Source organism: Pestalotiopsis fici (genome assembly GCF_000516985.1).
Source record: "Pestalotiopsis fici W106-1 unplaced genomic scaffold PFICI_Scf_1, whole genome shotgun sequence".
Classification (NCBI taxonomy): Eukaryota; Fungi; Ascomycota; class Sordariomycetes; order Amphisphaeriales; family Sporocadaceae; genus Pestalotiopsis; species Pestalotiopsis fici.
The window spans coordinates 6,558,784-6,578,197 of NW_006917091.1; the positions used below are offsets into that span (position 1 = coordinate 6,558,784).

The 19,414-nt window shown below is 49.6% G+C and overlaps 5 protein-coding genes across 5 annotated transcripts; all 5 read right to left on the reverse strand.

Moving 5' to 3' along the window:
- Positions 1–248: 248 nt before the first annotated feature.
- On the reverse strand, positions 249–3,096 carry PFICI_01914 (uncharacterized protein; the record flags this gene model as incomplete). The annotated part of the gene is made up of 4 exons (XM_007830495.1): positions 249–1,319; positions 1,381–1,795; positions 1,850–2,531; positions 2,589–3,096. The coding sequence occupies 4 exons, from the start codon at positions 3,094–3,096 to the stop codon at positions 249–251; spliced, it is 2,676 nt and encodes an 891-aa protein (XP_007828686.1).
- A 1,602-nt stretch (positions 3,097–4,698) lies between these two features.
- Positions 4,699–6,274, reverse strand: PFICI_01915 (uncharacterized protein; the record flags this gene model as incomplete). The annotated part of the gene is made up of 4 exons (XM_007830496.1): positions 4,699–4,890; positions 4,965–5,075; positions 5,134–5,861; positions 5,923–6,274. The coding sequence occupies 4 exons, from the start codon at positions 6,272–6,274 to the stop codon at positions 4,699–4,701; spliced, it is 1,383 nt and encodes a 460-aa protein (XP_007828687.1).
- A 2,044-nt stretch (positions 6,275–8,318) lies between these two features.
- On the reverse strand, positions 8,319–10,244 carry PFICI_01916 (uncharacterized protein; the record flags this gene model as incomplete). The annotated part of the gene is made up of 3 exons (XM_007830497.1): positions 8,319–8,534; positions 8,594–9,337; positions 9,390–10,244. 3 exons carry the CDS (start codon positions 10,242–10,244, stop codon positions 8,319–8,321), a joined length of 1,815 nt encoding a protein of 604 aa, XP_007828688.1.
- An 804-nt stretch (positions 10,245–11,048) lies between these two features.
- On the reverse strand, positions 11,049–13,721 carry PFICI_01917 (uncharacterized protein; the record flags this gene model as incomplete). Its single annotated transcript, XM_007830498.1, has 3 exons — positions 11,049–11,855; positions 11,909–12,700; positions 12,753–13,721. The coding sequence occupies 3 exons, from the start codon at positions 13,719–13,721 to the stop codon at positions 11,049–11,051; spliced, it is 2,568 nt and encodes an 855-aa protein (XP_007828689.1).
- Positions 13,722–15,685: 1,964 nt separating this feature from the next.
- PFICI_01918 (uncharacterized protein) lies at positions 15,686–18,496 on the reverse strand (the record flags this gene model as incomplete). Its single annotated transcript, XM_007830499.1, has 1 exon — positions 15,686–18,496. One exon carries the CDS (start codon positions 18,494–18,496, stop codon positions 15,686–15,688), a length of 2,811 nt encoding a protein of 936 aa, XP_007828690.1.
- Positions 18,497–19,414: the final 918 nt, after the last annotated feature.

The following is a 19,414-nucleotide window of genomic DNA, read 5'->3' on the forward strand; positions in this document are numbered from 1 at the left end:
ATATATCATGTTATTCTTGGTACTCTCGATACCGCAAATAGAATGGTCCACTAAGTCATGCTGAAGTGGGTTAAACACGGTGAGTACAGCTGACATCACAGTAATTCTATCCGTTCCCATATTTTTGGTTGGCTTCATTGAAAACCGCAAATTTATCATCTAGGATAGATGCGGAATGCCGCAGATGCATAATATGCTACAATTAAACGAGTAGATTCTCTCATCGCCGCTACAAAGCACGGCTTGATTTACCAGTCGAGAGGGTACTGGTCAGGCGCAAGACCAAAGTAACCCGATTTGGGTAAGGGCAAGAGAGAGGCATTGTTATTGTATAGTTGCCAGTCCAAACCCTGTTGTGCGACATTGTTCCCCCACCAGCTAAATGATGCATTCTTACCAGCCCCAAAGCTGAAGACGAGCGTCGTTATCAATCCGGAAATAGCGACACCAACGCTAAGACCGGCAAAGATAATGTATGCATACTTGCCCCACCAAGCCGTGTACCGACGCTTGAGATAGTATTGAAAGTACCAGGCAATGTAGATACCAAGCGTCGCATAAGTTAGATTGTTATTGCCAGTCCATTGCAATGCGCCAGACAGGGCAATTGCTGGGTTGAGGCAGCTCATGACGCTTTCAGAGGGTTGCCAGAAGTACTTGTCGAAGGAAAGGAATCGCTTCTCGTCCATTTTCGCTTGAAGGTATTGGCGCACTCGGGGCAGGACCTTTTCGCCAATGACCCAGGCCGCGCCGAGGATGGCGCCGACCAAGAAGCACCACGGGAGGCCGGGATACAGCTTGAACATGTTGTTGGTTCCAAACGCACCAAAGAAGATGACTGAAGCAAACACCTGGTTGGCGTAATTGCATACCATGTGCTCCTTGTTGTTCCATTGGCACAGAGTATTGTCCTCGTTAAAGTAGACCAGCATCACTTGGAGAATGGCACAGTAGATGAAGCAATTGACCACGCATGCTGCAACGTGACCTCTGAATACAGCCCGCGGCGGGAGCTTGGCGTAATGAGCGTACTTCAAGTCCGCTGTGAAGCCGCCAGCCATTTGTTCGAATGCTCCACCAAGCATGAGAATAACCAGCTGCGGGAGGGGCCGTCCGGGCCACCAGAGGCCAGGCAAAAACTGCCAAATGACATTGAGGCTGATTCCTGTTGTCGCGATAGACTCAATAATCACCCAGGGGATCGTCAATAGAGCACCGACGCCAGTAACGCCAATGATCGAGTACCAGGGTGTCTGAGTAGGCCACGCCGTCACCGAGACGATGCTTATGATGAAGCCAAAGGCGAATACAATGCCATACTGTCCATTGTTAGCATGTTTGTTACACGAGCCGGGGGGAGGACTGCTGGTGACTACTCACCCACCACTCTGGAACCTCTTTGTAGCGGCGCATTAGTCGGGTATGACCATCTTCGAAACCAGTGTATATAGACTGGCGCTTGATTGTGTTGACAACCATACCTACAAAGGCCTTCTTGAGAGCTTTCCAGTACTTGGCAAAGACGTAGACAATGGAGAATGTGTAGTAGATGAAGTTGGCGCCCGTGACGAATAGATTGGCGATGGCGTAGTACGGAGGACCATACGTCTTGTAGCTGTCAATGTCGACCTGATTGTCATCGTTGAGCACAGCGCTAACATTATACGACTTCATCTGGTTGTCAAATGCTCCATTGGAGTTGATTGGTAGAAATGCCGACCAGAATGCATTCTTGTAGTACATGATCATGATCACAATACCTCCAATCACGCGCATGACGTACTGTTGAAGTTGTCTGTAGAAATTATCAGTTTGTCGGTCACTTTATTTGAGGATTGCATATGCTTACGCAAAGAATGGCGAGTTCATGGCTGTCGAACCCGAAGCGTTAGGGTCCCAGCTAGAAATTGGGTTATAACCCATGCCGCCATACGAGCCGGTGACGACCGCGAGATTGATGTTGTTGGGAGCAATCCAAGTCATCCAATTGAAGAGGCGAAGAGCTTCAAAGAACTTGTTTGGAATCCAGTAGTAAATGAGGAAGACGACACTCGCGATGAGAAAGCACACGTATCGAGTCATGGTCCAGCCATTGATCGTTTCACGCTTGTTATCGGCGTTGATGAGGGTCCGGTTCAGCGCGAGGGTCGGAAGAACGCTCGGCCAGACTGCCTCGATGGGATACACTGTCAAGCGACGGAGGATACCAGCCATACCCAGGCCATAAATTTGATTCGCAAGAGCGAGTGAAATTGCAAATCCAAAGCCAGCCCATTCCTGGTTGAAAAAGATTGGAAGACGCATCACGAGCAGTCCAGTAAAGTTGCCGATAGTCGATGCTCCGGAGAAGATGATAGTAGCAAAAAGCTGTTCTTTCGAGGTCCATGGACCAGGATTCAGAGTATATCGCGTACCGCGGATAGTTACGCCCCAATCGGGAAGGGCAGAAGCCATGAAGCGGCCCATGGGAACCAAAAGCAATTGGACGACTTGATTCGGAATGGAGATACCTGGCTGTCGGGGACTGAAGACTATAACTCGTGTAAGCACCAAGCGAGGATCGTGGCTTTGGATGTGCCAATACTTACATGTATTGACAGCTGTACAAACGCAGACCCAAAAGAAGCCGAGAAAGTAGGCCCGAAGACTCTCACATGCTTCTTCAGGATCATCGTATGGTATAGTCACAGCGCGGACTTCAGCATACGGAGACCAGTTGTGCATTAAGCCTGCAGTCTTGCACACTTCGTAGGACCACTCGCCATGTTCCATCTCGCAGAATTCGTTGCCCTTAATCAGATTCTTGATTCGCGTCATTTGAACATGATCAAAGGTATAGTCTTGCGACTGGCTTTCAATCAATGACTTGAGAGCCATGACGGACTCCTCTTCGTTCATGGTGAATATGACTGCAGCCACCAGGTTCGGATCGGAGCCTGGTGGCAACGTCTCTGTATCTCCGCCATGTCGCCCACTATACTCGTCGATGAATCGAGTCAACCATTCAGAAGGCGCCTCCCAACGCTCGGATGAGGCATCGGTCTTTTCGTGTACATCGACTGTCTTCAAATCGTCGGAAATTTCCAACTCGCCCATCTTGTCGAATATTGCGATTCTTTCCGCGAGATTGAGCAGAGAAGTGGTCTCAGAGCATCAATTTCCAGCCATATTCAAGCTGCCAATGCCGCAAACTTAAGGCAATCGCGGCGCGGGGAACCTTGGCCGGTTGGATAGCAGCCGATTTGATAAGAGCATGGCTTCGTGAATGGTGGCAACCGCTTCCGTACTGGTGTCCCGGAGAGACAATGCTGTGCCACGCTAGCGCCTCCCTTCCTGCTCTGGGAAGACAAGGGCACGCATGTCTACTATGTAGAGATAACCACTCATGGCCTGCCAATATGGTCATCTGCAGCAGGGTGGCCAGATCCGTGAGAGCGAGAGCAACGGGCTCTAGCGAGAAAACGCGGGGTAAGATACCTGGTAACGTTGCGTGCGACGGGCGACGCACGGCAAGAACCGGCAATGGTGGATAGGGAATTGTCCATATTCGCGTGGGGAAGTTGTGGCGACTAGAAAGATCACAAGGTGCAAGATTGTAAGAATGTCGAGAATCTCAATCCCCATTCCACAAGATCTAGTCCATGAAGCCGAAGAGGCCGAGCTTGGTAGCATGTCGGGCGGCCCGTAAATCCCACCACTTGGACAGGCGTGTTCCAATCGCGTCCTGTCGGTAGAGACATTTTTTTCTGGGATACGAAGATGTTTACGAGATGGAATCGCACTGATCTTCTTGCCCTACGTATATCCGCGCATCGCTTAGAGATATTGATCGTTTGGGTTGACCCGCCTTGAGTTCATGCAGCAGCATTCGTGCTGCAACGCACCTTCTCCGCTATTCCGCGCTGCTCTAGATGATTGAATCAGCCACTACTATTGATTTCTTGCTGCACACACAATTTAAAAAACATGCGTTATGGAACTCGCTCACCAGGAGGGGTAAGCTGATTGCTCAGTCATTTGTCCGTCTATCATATCTTACCAGAGATGGTGTCTTTTTTGAGTAAGATGCTTGCGGGTGCACGGATGATCCGGTGCTTTCTGACCCCTCGCTCATGATAAGGCATGTTGCCCTCAATGCTAGCAATCAAAAATTATGTGGCTAAACTCCCTATCGTCCGACGATTTGTAGCTGAACAGTAGGATGAAGATAGCACGGATGACTTTTTTTTAGTAAAAGGAAAAGGAACAACTTGAGTTGGTACACGCCTGTGGGGGCAGGATTCTGCTGTTAAGTACTATATATGATTTTTGGCCGTTCCAAGTGATTGGCGTGCTGTCTAGTCTTACCCGGGTACTGCACCCTAGCCATTGCATTGCTGACGGCAGTGACTCACCCTTGGATACCTGATTCCTGAAACTATCCAAGTCATGTATTCAGAGTAGATTTACACCTAGTAAGGATCAAAAGCTGTACTCTGTACAGTCCAAATTTCTTACTTTGGCCCCCAAGCTATGGGAAGCCTAGAAGACGCGGCTCGGAATGTGATGATTTGTTGGCAGTTTTTGCCAATCATGAATTTATTATTCACTGGAAAATTGGCTCTGGGAATATTCATGATGAAATATTGATAGGCATCTCCCTCAACATGATTACCAAGTCGCTATGGAATGCTGCTTGGACTGCCCGAACATCTCGTTTCATGACCCATACATTTCTTCAACATCTCTCGATTTGCGCAGAGATCGTCGGGATATATTGAAATAATACCATAGACCCACGGTGAGCAAGGTGCAAGCAACGGTAACCACGACGTATACCCAGAAATATTCCGACACAATCGGTTCGCCACCATCATTTGACCAGTTGAAGAAAGTCATTGAAAACATACCCTTTTACAAAGTCAGTTTGGAATTCTGTTAGATCATTTTGAGGAACTGGGGGCAAAGTGTGTGCCCATGCTCACCGCAAAGAAAGTGCCAGGTAGGAATACCATCGTCACAAGAGCAATGGACCGCATATGTCTAGAATCTCGACTCGTGGCTTTTGCGATTTCCAAATTGGTCTCTCCTTGTGCCTGTGTTATTGTAAGCATCCGTCGTTCCCAAGAGATCGTGGAATTGGAAAAGGCTTACCCATTGTGTGGCCATGGCCATTCCGTCGATCCTCATTGTACAGTCGCGTATCTTGTCATCGTATTCTTCAATCAATGCACGAATGCGCGATGCAATCTTGTACCCTGTAGCCTTTCGCTTTTCTTGATATTCGTCATGAGCAACCAATGTAGTTGTCGGAGAGTCTGCTGTCGCGTCTGGGTATCTTTGGGTGTGGTCGCAACTCATTTCATCTTGGTGCATGGGCGTAGCAACCTCGCCATGAACACCAGGCCACTTGTGCTCGCCAGAAGAGCCGTCGCCGCCCATTTTGATGACCGGATCGAGTGCTTCAGTTTGGCGCACCATGTTTTCAAGCTGGACTTGCCAACTGATTAGGCAGTTCCGAGTATATGTCGTGTTCAACCAGGCTGTGCGCTTTTCCTTGTGGATCTTGGCCATTTCCGCAGCATCCATGCCGTCTTGTGCGTCTGGTCGAGTTTCCAAGTCGAATATTCGAGCTTCAATTTCATCAATTGTTCTGTCCGCGTGGTAAAAGTGTCGTTTCCTTTCGATTTCTGCCACGATGCCTGGTAGCAGCAATGGGTGGGAGATATCATCACGAGCATGTGCCAAGCGCTTGATGATCTCCTCCTCGGTAGAGATATGACAGCCGAAAAGGACCGCAAACGAGAGCTCACAGTCGGGGAAATATGTGACGGTCAATCCAAGGTCCATTTGCCAGGCGTTTGATGTACGACAATTGTATACTGTAAGTTGAGTCAGCCCAATTTTCATTTTTCAACCCGCTTCTTTGCAGAGGCTCCCAACCAAAAGTATTGTGCTCGACCTTGTATTGGTCTGCTATATCCTCCGTGGTCGCATTCACATGCGAGAAGACTGGCACATCTGCCCGGCTAATGGCGCGAGATATCGAGCTGTGCATATTGAAAGCTCGGGAGACTTTTTCAAAAGTTTTGCGCTCAAACGGCACCGTCCTGAGCCCTCGACGCCCGCCGGTTGGGGCCTGCAGCACGTTTTCCTTCATGCCAGCGCCCTTCTCCCCCCGCTTTGCAAGCTCCCCCAGAGCTTCCAGAATGTCTGGTCGCCCGGGCATATCAGTCTCTAATCGCTTGAGCCAGTCGTCCGAATCAACCTTTTTGAGGGGCCCCAGAGTTGCCATGTTGGCACGCTTTATGAGTCTGACCTAAGATGTCAGAGCAGGGTTTCTTTCTCTCTTCATTGAGCACGGTGTAATTGAGAGGGGAGGTGTCCTACAGAAGAACGAGACCACGCTGAGAGCCATTTGGCGACGGCCTTTCCTGTTGAATCGGTCAACACATGGTGCAGATTGTATACTCGTGAAATAACAAATACTTTTTTTATCCATTCGCTCCATTCTTCATCTGTTTCTAGTGACCATATAGCAGGCTTGTATATGTAAGTCAGCATGCGGATTTTCAATCATAACCATGATGAAAGCTTATCTTATCGTTTTCGGTCATGCGCAGAACTGTTGCGGAACTGGAGTCATACTTGAAGACGCGATCAAGATCGCCAGGGAGGAGCCCAGGGCGATCGCGAATCCAGTCCATAATCTGAGGAATATGGAGTTGACCGGATTGATTTGATTTGTTTTATTTCACCATTTTCAGATTCCGTCCCTTCATATTGCTTTGCCTATGCTTTTATTGCCACAAGTAAACAGCGTGGATGGTCTTTCGTCAGCTCTGGTCGTTCAAGAGTATTAGTATGCGATGCTACTCTGTACAGCATGCACCACCATGCAACATGCGACAGGGCGAGCGGGCGGTGGCGCAGTGTGACACCACACCATCCAAACCAATAAGACCTCGGAACTCGCCAAAGGAATAAAAGAAAGAATTGTCGGGTGGCGCGAGAAGAAGAAAAAAAAAGATATATTGTGGGACATGTATGCATATTGCAGCGTCAATATGCCGCTATTGCAGCTTTCTTTCTGCAATCAACCTCCTACCGGAATCGATCCATTTTCTTCCTGAGGTGGATCCTCGGATATCATCACACTTGTGCCCATTTCATATAGGCAAATTGTGCTAGCTAGCGTGACCGAAACTATCAATATGAGCGTAATAAGCTGGTCTGGAACCACACGCCTTGCATCTCTGTATACGTCTCACAAAAAACTGCCTTGGGCTCATGATCGGGTATCTATGGTTTCATTGAATTGGCAAGCCCGCGAGTCGTAACGCAAAGGAGTCGTGGGGCCCGCTGATTCGTCAAGTTTTGCTGTAGCACTCCCGCCTCTCACGCAGCGACCCACCCGGTCGGGGTCGTCGATGCTGAATCATTGCGTACGGATGAGATGCTATCCTCGTTGTCACATATAAATGGGGCATCATCTTAGACCGCCTCATTTACATCGTCACTTACTCGTGTATCCGTAGCTCTGGCTCTTGCTCGCAGTCAAAAAGGCGGTCCTGGCGCCGAGATTTCATCGAAGCTTGGGATCGCCTGCCAACCCCCTCTCAAGATGGCTGTGCTCTACGTGCGAGCTACGTATGCCGAAGAAGAAAATCTCAAACATTTCCTAAAATCCGTGTTTGGTTGGGGAAAGACTGGAATAGAGGTATGTGCATTCACAATTCAACGCAAATACATGTCTGACCTCGCTTGTTAGTGGACGCGTGGTCGATGGGAATGCACAATTCCTCGAGCTCTCAAGCCGGTAGGTCTACTGTTTATTTTGAAAGTAAACGGAATTTACTCATCGCATCCAGGATGAAATCACGAAATTGCAGAGAGCTGCAAGCTTTGAACATTACCAGCAGTTCTGACAAAGTCTGTCGGCTGTGTTAAACGGAAGACTGAGGAGCACTGGGTATCTGTAGATTTGATGCGCGGGACAGTTTCAGACAATATCGGCAGATGTCGTGAAACGCATCTTTTGCGACTGGGGCATTGTGAAGCTCTTCGCGAGCCATCGGTTGCGCATCAACTAACAAAGACTCAGTCATATCTTTATCAAGCAGGGGAGTTACTGGGACGGAAATGATCATCTTGAAATACCCATTTATTTTGAATATGTGCCACCATTCATTCTTCTCCAGGCATAGACAATCGACATCATATCAGTTCTTTGAGACATTCATAAGACCCCAAACACCCAGTCCGACGCCAGAGTCAACCGTTCTGTCGTGTACGTCTTCGGTGATTTCGTCAGTCTACCTATGCCGGACCGTCAGGTTCTAGGATGACTTCGCTTTGGGTGAAGCCTTATATGGATCCGTGTAGTAAGAGGCCTTTTCTTTACACTTTGCGTTGATTCTATCGAACTCAGTCTTGAGATCACGCACCCTCGACCTCCTGTCAGCACGGGGAATGATCATCTTGTCCTGAACGATGCGAAGAACAGCATGGATGAACTCTGTGCTTCTCTTGTGCGATCGAAGTGTATCAATCCACTGCATAACAAGTCAGTCATTGTCAGAGTGATACTGGATTATTCAAAGATGCTACTCACCTGAACAACCTCTTTTTTTACGATGGGCTGGCCTCCGACCATGGTGAAAAAGATGGAGGTGTTCACTCCGTTCTCTGGGGTCATTCGGCTTTTTTTAAACTCACTGTTGAATCTCTGCCCCCCCAGGATCCATGTCATCATTTCAAGGAAGATACATCCTAGCGACCATACATCGTACTCGCGGGTAACTTTTGCCCCCTGTATGTCTAGCTCCGGGGGTCTGTATGTCGGTGTACGAGGCTTTCCGTTGGTCTGCTTGGAGCGGCTCAACTCGCTGTTCACCGCCGTGAAGCCCATGTCAGATACCACCAAGATTCCTTTCGGATCGCCTTTGTATGGTGTGTACCAGAGAATGTTGTCTGGTTTTAGGTCGCCATGACGACCAAACACCTGTGTCCCCAGGTTTTGAGAGTTTTGTGCCGGATTGTGTATCTCGTTCAGTGCACTCACGAGGCCTTTGAGCTGTTCGGCAATCCATTTGGCGTCTCCAGGTTTAGGTTTCTGCTTCTCCCAGAAGGCGGAGAGATCGCATTCGGCCCAGGGGAAGACAAAGAAGTTCTTCTCTGTGTTTTCCTGCTCAAATGCTGCCAGTAGAGTCACAAGATGGTTGTGGACAACGCCATTGAACCGACTCAGTTGCCGCCTTTCATTCTGAAATAAATTCGAGATTTGGGCCTTCTCGTCTGCGGTGTATGTGTTGAGGACCTTCAGAGCGAAGAAGCCTCTCCCATCACCCAGACCAATCTGTCATGTGGTCAGTCAAATCCCGCGCCAGTGATTGCGACTAGGTGCTGACCTTTTTCAGGACCTCATGAAAACCATGAAACCTCTCGTCTATGTGGCACTTGTAGACTGCACTGTATCCCCCGTACCCTGTGGTTCTATCGTGTTTCATTACCTCGCCATCTTTGCTCTTTGAGCTCCACGGCAACACAGTGTCGGGTCCAAATTTGCCTTCATATGCTTCAAAGCTTGGTCCGGAAACTTTCATGCGGGGTACTCTGAGATACCACTGCCACTTGCAGATGTCGAGCTTGGCTTGCACCCCCCACGTATCATCGTCCTCAAAGCACACCAATTGTCTCCAGTCTTTTCTGGATTGATCCCAAGAGAAGATCACAGGATCGGCATGATTAACGACTACCAACGGTAGATTATCGTCAAAGATCTGGTCGCGCAGCACTTCGCCAATGGTGTAGCCTTTGTCGACGAGGATCAGCATGGCCAGTACCACTATGCAGCTCGGGTGTCTGTGCCCACGCACTTTTCTGCACAGTGATTCGACATCTTCGCTTTTTGAGAGCCTACCCTTGGACTGGTACTCTCTCAATAAGGATTGGATATCCTCTGAGGTAAGAATATCTCGGAGGATATGAGGCTGTGCTATTGGCCATTTCGTGCCGACATAACAAGGCAGTTCCTGTCTGAGACGAAGATTCAGGCGCTGCTCTACTGTTTTTTGTTTGGGTTTCTGTGTAACTTGAGGAGGAGGAAGAGGATGGGAACTGGAGGGAGAAAGATGCTGCTTCTGCTGCTGCGGCTTTGGCTTTGGCTTTGGCTGGGACTGATTGGCTGGACTGGCTCGACGATGTGCATTCGCTGGATCACTAACGCGCCGATTCTCCACACGCAACTCGGGTACATCAACCATTGTGCGGGTAATGTTTGACGACTCGTCAATTCGGTTCAGTGCGATCGAGTAATGGCTTATTTTCTTGCTTCATTTAGAAACTTCAAGTTGCGGATCGTGGAAGGAACTCGGGACTGCGATGCGACTACCCTCTACTTTTTATCAGTCGCACCAATGCCATCCTGGCCACAAGAGTTTCTTCGCTATCTTTGACCGGTCGATTGGGCTCAATGTGACGACACCATCCAAGAAGGGACAGTCCGCGGACCAGATTCCGACGCCAGACGCAGCCTCACTCTTTTGACGTCGGCTTTGCTATGTCGCAATCCTGGGGAAGTTGAGAGTCCAGACCCAATTTCCGACAAAAGAATCCAGCTGTGTCAGCATAGCCCCCCTCCCCGTTGATGCTTGTCGATGCACACTTCGATTATACCGTCGCCATCAATGCTGCATGCACCGACCCCTCACGATGAGCCGCTCGGGCAGTCAAGTGGTATCTGTTGACTACAGCCTGCCGCTCGGGTGGGACACATTATTGCGCCACTTGCTGGCCGACAGATTCCTAAGGAGAAATCCCCGATACCTCCACTAACTACGAGTTGAAGGGCCGTCAATGGGACTGCACTGAATGGATTCCCTTCTTTCCCAGCATATCCGCCAATAAATATACGGAAGCTTCTATCAATTGGAAAATTATCTTGGGTATCTCTATGACTGATTCAAAAAAGAATGAGTCCCAATATTTACATCTGTGCGACTATATACAATGAACGCCTCTGCCTATAACTTACAGAAATCAAGTATTGTACTTCATGTGAGCTTTTCCTACGTCGTTGACTGTCTGTGTTTAGTCCTGGGATGGCGGATCTTGTCCTTGACCATTTGCAACAAGCCTCCCAGACAGCCGCCATCTGACGTGTATTCGCTCTTTTCCGGTTGTCTCTGGATGTAACCCACTGTGCCAGTTTCCAAGCTGTTGCTGTCATAGGATGCGCTAGAAACATCTCCGTGAGATGCTTTCGGACTCTTCTCGCCTGTCGTACCGGAACCGAACCCTCCCAATTTTGAGACAGAGAGAAATTGGTACTCGTTTGCCACTTCTGGGTTGTTCTGTGTTGTTGGCTCAAATTCCCCATCCATTGGCTCGTCATTCTTTCTCTTACTAATGAGCGTTAGGTGTTCTTCTGTGATGAGAGCTGTGTCTGCCGACTCTTGATTATTTGTCTCTTGCCCTGGCTGCTCAGTTTCCATCTCCTTCACTGGGGACACTGGAAGTTTCTTGAGCAGGTCAGCGCCGCTTGAAGCAGACGGGATTGCCTGTGTATGCACGCTGGTCCGACTTCTGTTGACAGATGCATATACAGCCATTTTATGCTGACCAGTCTGGAGGGATAATCGTGCATGTAACTCAGACAGGCTTGTCTCGGTCCTTATTTCGATCGGCTTCAGGCGTTGGGTGCAGTAGGTTTCATCCTCCATGCATTTCTGGCTGGCGTCTTTGGTAAAGTGGAGAAATTCCGACACTTCACATCTTCGGTCAGGGGACATTCGAAGCAGCTTGTCCTGCACAAAATCAAGGACCTCAGAAAGAAAATCCGAACAATTTGGCGTCTTTCTCAACAAGTTGAATTGCTGCAGAATAATCAGTCACACTGTGTCAGTCGGAGCGACTTGTGAAAACTCACCTCCTGCACACATCTCTTCATGATTGCTCTTCCTCCTTGGAGAGAAAATCGGTCCTGGGTCATATTGAAAAAGTTGTCCTCTTTGAATGTTGGCTGTGACTCTTGCATTCGTCGCTGACTGAACGCGGTGACTCCATCATATCCGAGCAGGTACCATGTCAGGTGTTCTAGCAGCACACAACCAAGGGACCACATGTCGTACTTTTGCGAAATGTGTCGGTCGAGATCGCATTCGGGAGCCCGATATGTTGCCGAGAATCCAGCGGGTTGAAATCTCTTTCGGCTCTCCAAGCTATGAAAACTGGCGAGACCAAAATCAGAGAGTTTGAATGTACCCAGGTTGGAAGAGTCTTCATCATTGGGCGTGGCCTTGAACCACAAGATATTTTCTGGCTTCAAGTCGCCATGGGCCCCATATTTCTTGCGACCATCTTGTGAATTGAATCCGGAATACTTCGCTGCCAGTGGGTCGAATTCACACTCGTGTATCAATGAAAGAGCAGAAGCCAATCCAGTCAATTGTGTCGCCAGCCATTTTCCGAGCCCGTGGTTCCCGGCCGGGGAATGATGCTGGGGGAATGACTGCTGCCAAAAGTCAAACAAGTTGCCGCCATCAGCCCATTCAAAGACAAGATTGTATTCGTCTCGGTATTGAAAAGTGGTGAGTACTTGAATGATGTGGGAGTTCTTGTTATTGCCGAGTCTTTTTAGCGGTGCCACTTCTGCCTTAAAAGCTTCTTCTGTGCTAAATTTAAGCCTCTTGAGAGCTAGCCATGAGGTTGAGTCTTGATCCTACACAGTTGTTAGTAATGAAAAGCTTGTAATGACATTGTTATTCTCTTACTCTCGATATCGACTTCCGGTGGGCCGGGTGCAGCTTGATCTTTGACACAGTTGCAAAGCCTCCATGGCGGTCTTCTCCATCGATCTTGGTAATCGGTAAAATGCTGTGAGCATTGAGGCGGTAGTGCATGATTTTGGCTTCTACATTGGTGCGCATTTCAAAGCATGGGCTGGAGAGTTGCCATTGGCATCGCGAGAAGGCTTCATGCTGATATGGGGACCAGCTTCTCGAAAACGAAACTAGGCGTAGACTGCCATCCGCATTTCGCCGTGCCAAGCGATGGTGTCCTCGATCGGTAGTATCGAGTGCCAGAGGAAGATCCCAATCGTAGAGGCCTTCTCTTAGTACTTCTTGGACAGCTGCTGTTTCTCTTATCAGTGCCAATGTAGCAAAAATTCGTCTCCTGTTGGTCTTTGTCTCCTTTCCGTCGAGTGGAGATTTGCCTTCGTGGACGGAGCAGATTTGATGGGCAATGTCATTCGGGTCTTGGTCTCGGCCGAGGTTGACGGTCTTGAGCTCTCGGAGAACGGACTTGAGATTGACGATACGATCAATTTCATCGACTGGAACAAAACGCTTTTCTGTCGCCTCTTTTCCGGCTGAATCGACCATTGCCATCCGAAGACAGCGCTCGAGCCCGTCAGGTGCACGAAGCTCTGGCTCAGCTGCTGTTGAGTCCTCATCCAGTGCATCGTCACTTGCTTGTTTCGACCCAATACCACCACCAATGTACTGTAAATCATCTTCCACTGCCAGGTTCTCGTCATAATCGTGGGATGATTGGTGAGTAGCTGCCGTGCTGTGGGCCAGTTGCTTCGCGTATCCCCCGTCGCCAACAATGCTGCTATGAGCAGCAGAATTCGCGGTTTTGGTCCGTTCAGGAGCTAAATCCGCCCTGGAAAGCTCATTTTGGGTGTGCCATGGTATGACTGGTGGAGTTGGTGCCTCAGCTGACGCCTCGTACTCCATTGCAACGAGTCAAGGCTCTCGATCTCACTCTCTGTCTACTTCGCCGTTGTGACTGGGTGGAGATCGTTGGGCTGGAAGAGAACGAAACGCGCGAGGTAACAAATTATGGCCACCGGGTGGATCAGCACAGCATTTTAGATATAATCTAATCAAGTCCTACCTGTGTCTCGCTCTGAATAAAGCAGTGAGTGGGTGTCCAGATGCTCACGACTCAAAGCCTCTTCCACGGGCTGTGTTTCTCTACTTGCAGAAGGTCAATACACCTTGCGGCCAGCTTTGCGCCTTCTTACCCAACATAATGCGGTCTAAGAGGTAGGCTTAGTCTTTGAGGAGAGTGATGTGGCAGGACCTATGCAAAGAGCCCAAGGGGCTGAGTACCCGCTACACCGGGAGCCTTATCCCAAGGTGCAATAGACTCATGTGGGCTGACACTTAGGAGAACTGGTGTCGGCTCACCTATTTAATAGTACCTAAACCTCTCGTTGGGTAAAGGCTGAATTCGACTGCAGCTGGGGTCTTCCTCACCGAAAGAGCGAGCTGCAGCTACATGATGCTCGATATTGAGCCCTCGCCCCCACCCTCCATTAGCTGTCGAGGTTGTTATACACAGTCATTGGGCAACCACCTACATGTACAGGTTGCCTTGCCGAGTCATGGTTCGCCAGTTCGCACACACAAAGCTGCTGATTCTTTGGGCCAGAACGAAGTGTAAAAAGTTCCACGTCAGTTTCACGAATCGGGATCACGACGCGGTGTCACACCAAAGTCGCCTGGCGTAATTTACAGACACGATACTCACCGAATTCTAACCCTATACACATCCCCATTTAAGTAGAGTGGGATCTGCGTCGAACTTCATGATGACATTAGCTAGATATTTAGATAAGCAGATGTATTGAAATATTCCACTCACGGCATTAACAAGACGTCTTCTTTGACATTCTTTAAAAGTAATTGCGGTAAAATGCCTGAGAAGACTTTGCACTCCAAGCATGTCAGTCCTACGAATCTATCAATAGCCCTGTCGGAGCTCGTGGGCGACTTCAGCGTCGAGGTAATTGATGATCCATCAAGCAAGCTTCTTTCCCCCCTTCATTATCGTACTAACTTCTCTCGCAGCTCCGACGGAATGTATACAGCATACAATCTGCCAAGGATTTTGACATGGTAAGCCTCATTCACACAGTCAACATTTCACATGTGGGAGAATCCTGATATTGATTTCTTACTCCTCTTCCCCAGGACGTGCTACTCCAGACTTGCCGAAGAGTGCGGTCTAATGCGACAACACGGGACCAGGATATAGAGGACCAGACATCGCTTGCTCCGTTCGTAGCATTGCGTTGATGCTGATATTATTCTACGGGAGACAACGCACAATATTGTTCGCAGCGAATATCATGGACGGTCAGGGGATACATGGAATGGAGTAGTCTTGTTTTTTTTTTTTTTTTTTTTTTTTAATGATCATGTGCACACGATAATGAATGATAGAAGATAGATCTTTAATGATGCATCTACTTACCGAAACGCCCGGTCATCACGTGTGGCTCTCCTAAGGCTTGGGCACAATGCAAGCTCGCTATTACCGCTATGAACATTTATATACCCCTCTAGTAATACATCAGGCCAGCCCAAAGAGCACAAGTCAGAGGCAGAAACAGAAGTTGGTATATCATTGCTTGCGCCACAATCGTATCGCTTCGTAAAGAGTCTTGACAGACCCATCGGACGCTGACTCGAAACAAATGCTCATAAGAAGAGAAGGCCCTGCACAGGTATCCAGTCGTTGATGCAGAGGACCTGATTGTACTGAAGTCCAATATAAAGTCGACCAAGAAAAAAGCACGGTTTCCCCCACTCGAAACGCCATTATGAAATTGACTCCAGGCCATGAGACTGATTATTCCTTCGAAATTATTTACCCGCCATTTCTGCACCGTTTTTGAAAGTTCATAAGTTCGTCATGCCCATCGGGGTTGGCCCCGGTAAGTGTTGTTCATTGCCCCCTTGTTCAGCCCGGTCTGATCGTATGCTCCATTCGTCATGGTAGTCCCAGCATAAGCCGAGCTATTGTTTGATGCGCTGTTTGCCCGCTGTACATTACTATTTCCCATGCTGTAAGACCCCGTGCCGCCCAGTCCCATGTTATTACCACTGGCGGAATCAAAGCTTTGAAGGTCGAATAAGCTATTGTCGGTGAAGGATGAGTAGGTGGATGCAACTCCCGCATGTGAAGTCGCAGGAGTCTGGCGAGAATTGACAAACGCTTGGGCCGTCACGCTGTTCGTCCGATAAGCGTTATCCATCGGAGAGGCAGAAGTTGTGCGTCGAGGCGCAAACCCCAGCGACGGGGATCCTCGAAACGTGTTGTCGTTACTCAAGAGCGGGGAATTGCTACTCTGTGTCCCATACTGGGGAGAATGCGCAACGTGGGACACAAGACCAGTTCCTGGAGAGCTTGTACTCGTATTCTGCGGCTGGCGCTGGTTTGTTGTGTAGGAACCTTGCTGCACAATAAAGCCTGGGGTCTGCGATTGAGCGTAGTAGTTTGGAGTGTTTGTGCTTGCTCTATTCTGCTGCTGGGAAGGAAGCGTCGCCATTTGCGGTGTCTTGGAAATTTGAGGCGGGACCGGAGAGGCCGATTGTGTAGAATGATGCTGCGGAACCTGCCGCGACTGTTGACGTGCGCTGGCGGGTTGTTGGGCATTGTGCTGCCGGTTCTGTACGGACTGAAACCGCTCATAATGGGCTTCCAAGCCTTCCACAGGGGCAGAAGAAGTGTTCACGCTATTAGACACTTGTTGCTGGACTTGCTGCTGCGCTTGCTGCTGGCCAGAGTAGGCCTGAGTCTGGTGATCAGTATTGTTGGATAGCGAGGCAAAACGATCATAATGAGCCTGGAGACCTTCAGGCTGTGACCGTGCTTGTGTAGTGTCGTCAATCATCTGCGAGGACGTTTGATTCTGGGCATTCTCGGAAGATGTAACCGAAGAAAGTTCACCCGCTGCTCCTGTTGTACTTTTCCTCTTTGAAGTGCCAGCATTCGACTTGCGGGGCTTCTTAGCAGGTGGTGCAGCAGCTGACATGTCAGCCGTAGGTATAGCGTTGGACTGCCGTTGAGGCGTGTCCATGCCTAACCCAGAGGCAAGTGGTAACCCTGAAGAATTGGTTTGCAGGTGAGAAGTGGCAGGGTCATTAGTCCCAGCGTAATCTGCACTCTTAGCAGGTGGCTTATTGTTTTGACGTTTCCGCTTGGCGCCAGTAATGGAAGATTCCTTCACTTGGGGTGTTACTGAGTTGATCGGTTGGGGCATTTCTGCATCCATGTTCTGTATCTGTCTCGGTACATGAATACCCTCAGCATTTCCATTGCTGCCATTAACGCCCGTCTGGACAGGTCCGGGGTTTCTCGTGGCCGCTAGTGGCAACGTTGGAGGGGGTATATATGATGTGCTGGTTCCTACTTGTGCCGATTGTGGTAGTTGAGTGGCAGAGGCGGCAGAGGCATTTGCGGCTTTCTTGCCAGTTTTGGGCTTCTTCTTGCCCTCAACAGGTGCTGTGGGAGTCGACTCGACGTTCAATGCCGGCTGAAAGGTGCTGGTCGTGGTGGGAGCTGCACCAGCCCCAACTTCAGCTTGTTGTGGTGTATTCTGAAGGTTTGGGTCCTTAGCTTTGTTCTTCGACCCCTTCGGCCTACCACGCTTTTTGACTGATGTGACTGGTGTTGATGCTGGGTTTATAGATGTAAAACCGGATGGGCCACCAGTCCCTGGCATGGCATTGGAGGCCCCAGCATTCTGCGGAGGCGTCTGTAGCAAAGATAGAACACGATCCTCCACACTCTCGCCTTGTCTGCTCACGTCGAGGACGCTGTCATTCACATCTTCCCAGCCTTCGTCATCTCCAGGTTGGTCACCGTCCTGGCCACTCAAACCAGTTCCATCGGGGCCTCTGTTATTCTTCTTAATGCCCTTGTCTTTTCTGGCTTTGGTTGCCTTGCTGCCCTTTGGGCGGCCTCTCGGTCGTTTAGCCGGAGCGGATGGCTGGTCATTGGGCATACGCGGGCGGTCAAGGTCTGGAAATATTTCCGAAAGCCAACCTACAAACAGGTTTCCTGGGCCGTTCGCATCACCACTGTCTGGGAATTTTCCACTTGGGGGAGGCGGCGCATCTGGAATGCCGCCGAAAAAAGCTAGAGCCTTGCATATCTGGTTCACAATATTGTCATGAGGGAGGGTGCGAAGAAGTGTGAGTAGACGCGCTTGCTCTGTCTTGACCTCCTCGGGGGTGAGCTGAGTGGTACGTGGAGGAAGAAGTGGTGGTGCAGCAGCCTCTTCTTCGGGTTCCTTGAGCGTCTTTGTTCGGGCATAGTTGGCCCTCCTGTGATGCGATACGTAATGATCAGTCTCTGCCATCTTGGCCTGGAGAGCAGTGTTTTCGCTGCTGCGCTTGGCGGCATCATATCTAGCCTGGCTTTCGCTTGTGTTGGATATGTCCATATGCATGACTCGGAAGTTTCCCTTCTTTTCATCCGTCTTGCCTTTCAGCTTGCTGGGGATGGGATTCCTAACGCGGCCGTCGCGCTGCACGCCATTGGCATTTCTCATGTCCAGGCGAAGACCGGGATGGAGTAGCCCGTCTGGACCAGGCGCGGAAGAGCCATTAGGAGTGGTAATGAGCTGCTGTGGATGGTTCGCTAGATGTGGACTGGCAGATGAGGAGTCTGGTGCGTGTGCATGTGCATGATCAGAAACAGCTGGAGCAGCTGGCATTGAGTTTGAGGCGGTCGCCATCTGATCCTTTCGCAGCGGTGCTCAAGCCATACAGTTTGAAGCTGTTCTATATAGAAGTGCCGCCGGGAATGGGCTGACTTCTTGGACTGTGTTCTTTTAAGACGTCGTCATGTTCGAAGTTGCAAAGCACTGTTGATTGTGGGTTCTGTGCTAAGCCGCGTTCTAGGACGATCCGGGCCCGAAGTTCGTCGCGTTCAAACAACCCCCAACAGAGGGACAGAATGGCTCTTTTCGAGGTTTTTGGGTATTTGAGGAGACGATATGTGCCCCCGTCGGCCGTGTGCTTGAACTGGGCAACAACCAATGTTGACGTCGTGTGTCGCGACTACAGGAGGGGTCGCGCAATGTGGTCGCAGTAGTGGTCGTGTCGCTACTGTTTGATTCTCGGCGCGGATTTACGAAGAGGGCTCAGATATTACGAGTGAAGTCAAATTTGAGGGAGATGGCTTCGAGGCTGTCGTCGGAATTAATTCGAGGTATGATTCGAGATGACACGATGTTGCTGAATGTCCGGCTGCAATCATCACCGACAGACGGTGGTTGACCTTTGGGGGTTCGTGTACCACTTCCCGAACTAGTCTAGTTAAGAGAGGCAGGATGGCTAGCGCGTGGCACGTCTCAAGCTAACGTTCACAGCTTATATTTGTACTCGTCTGAGCGCCAAATGACAGCGTCATTTCAAGAGTTTTCACTTATTGAATTTCTTTCAATGGAGGTCCTTTCAATTTACATATGCACTTGTTGATTTCCAGTGCATAAAGGAGGTGAGCTATGTATTTGGTCCTCATGGCGTTGCCGCAACTATGCTCGTACCTGGTATCGAACTACCGGCTAAGGCCCAAAACTACGCCCAACTTGGAACCAACAACAATTAAATTGATGCTTCACTCAGGTACG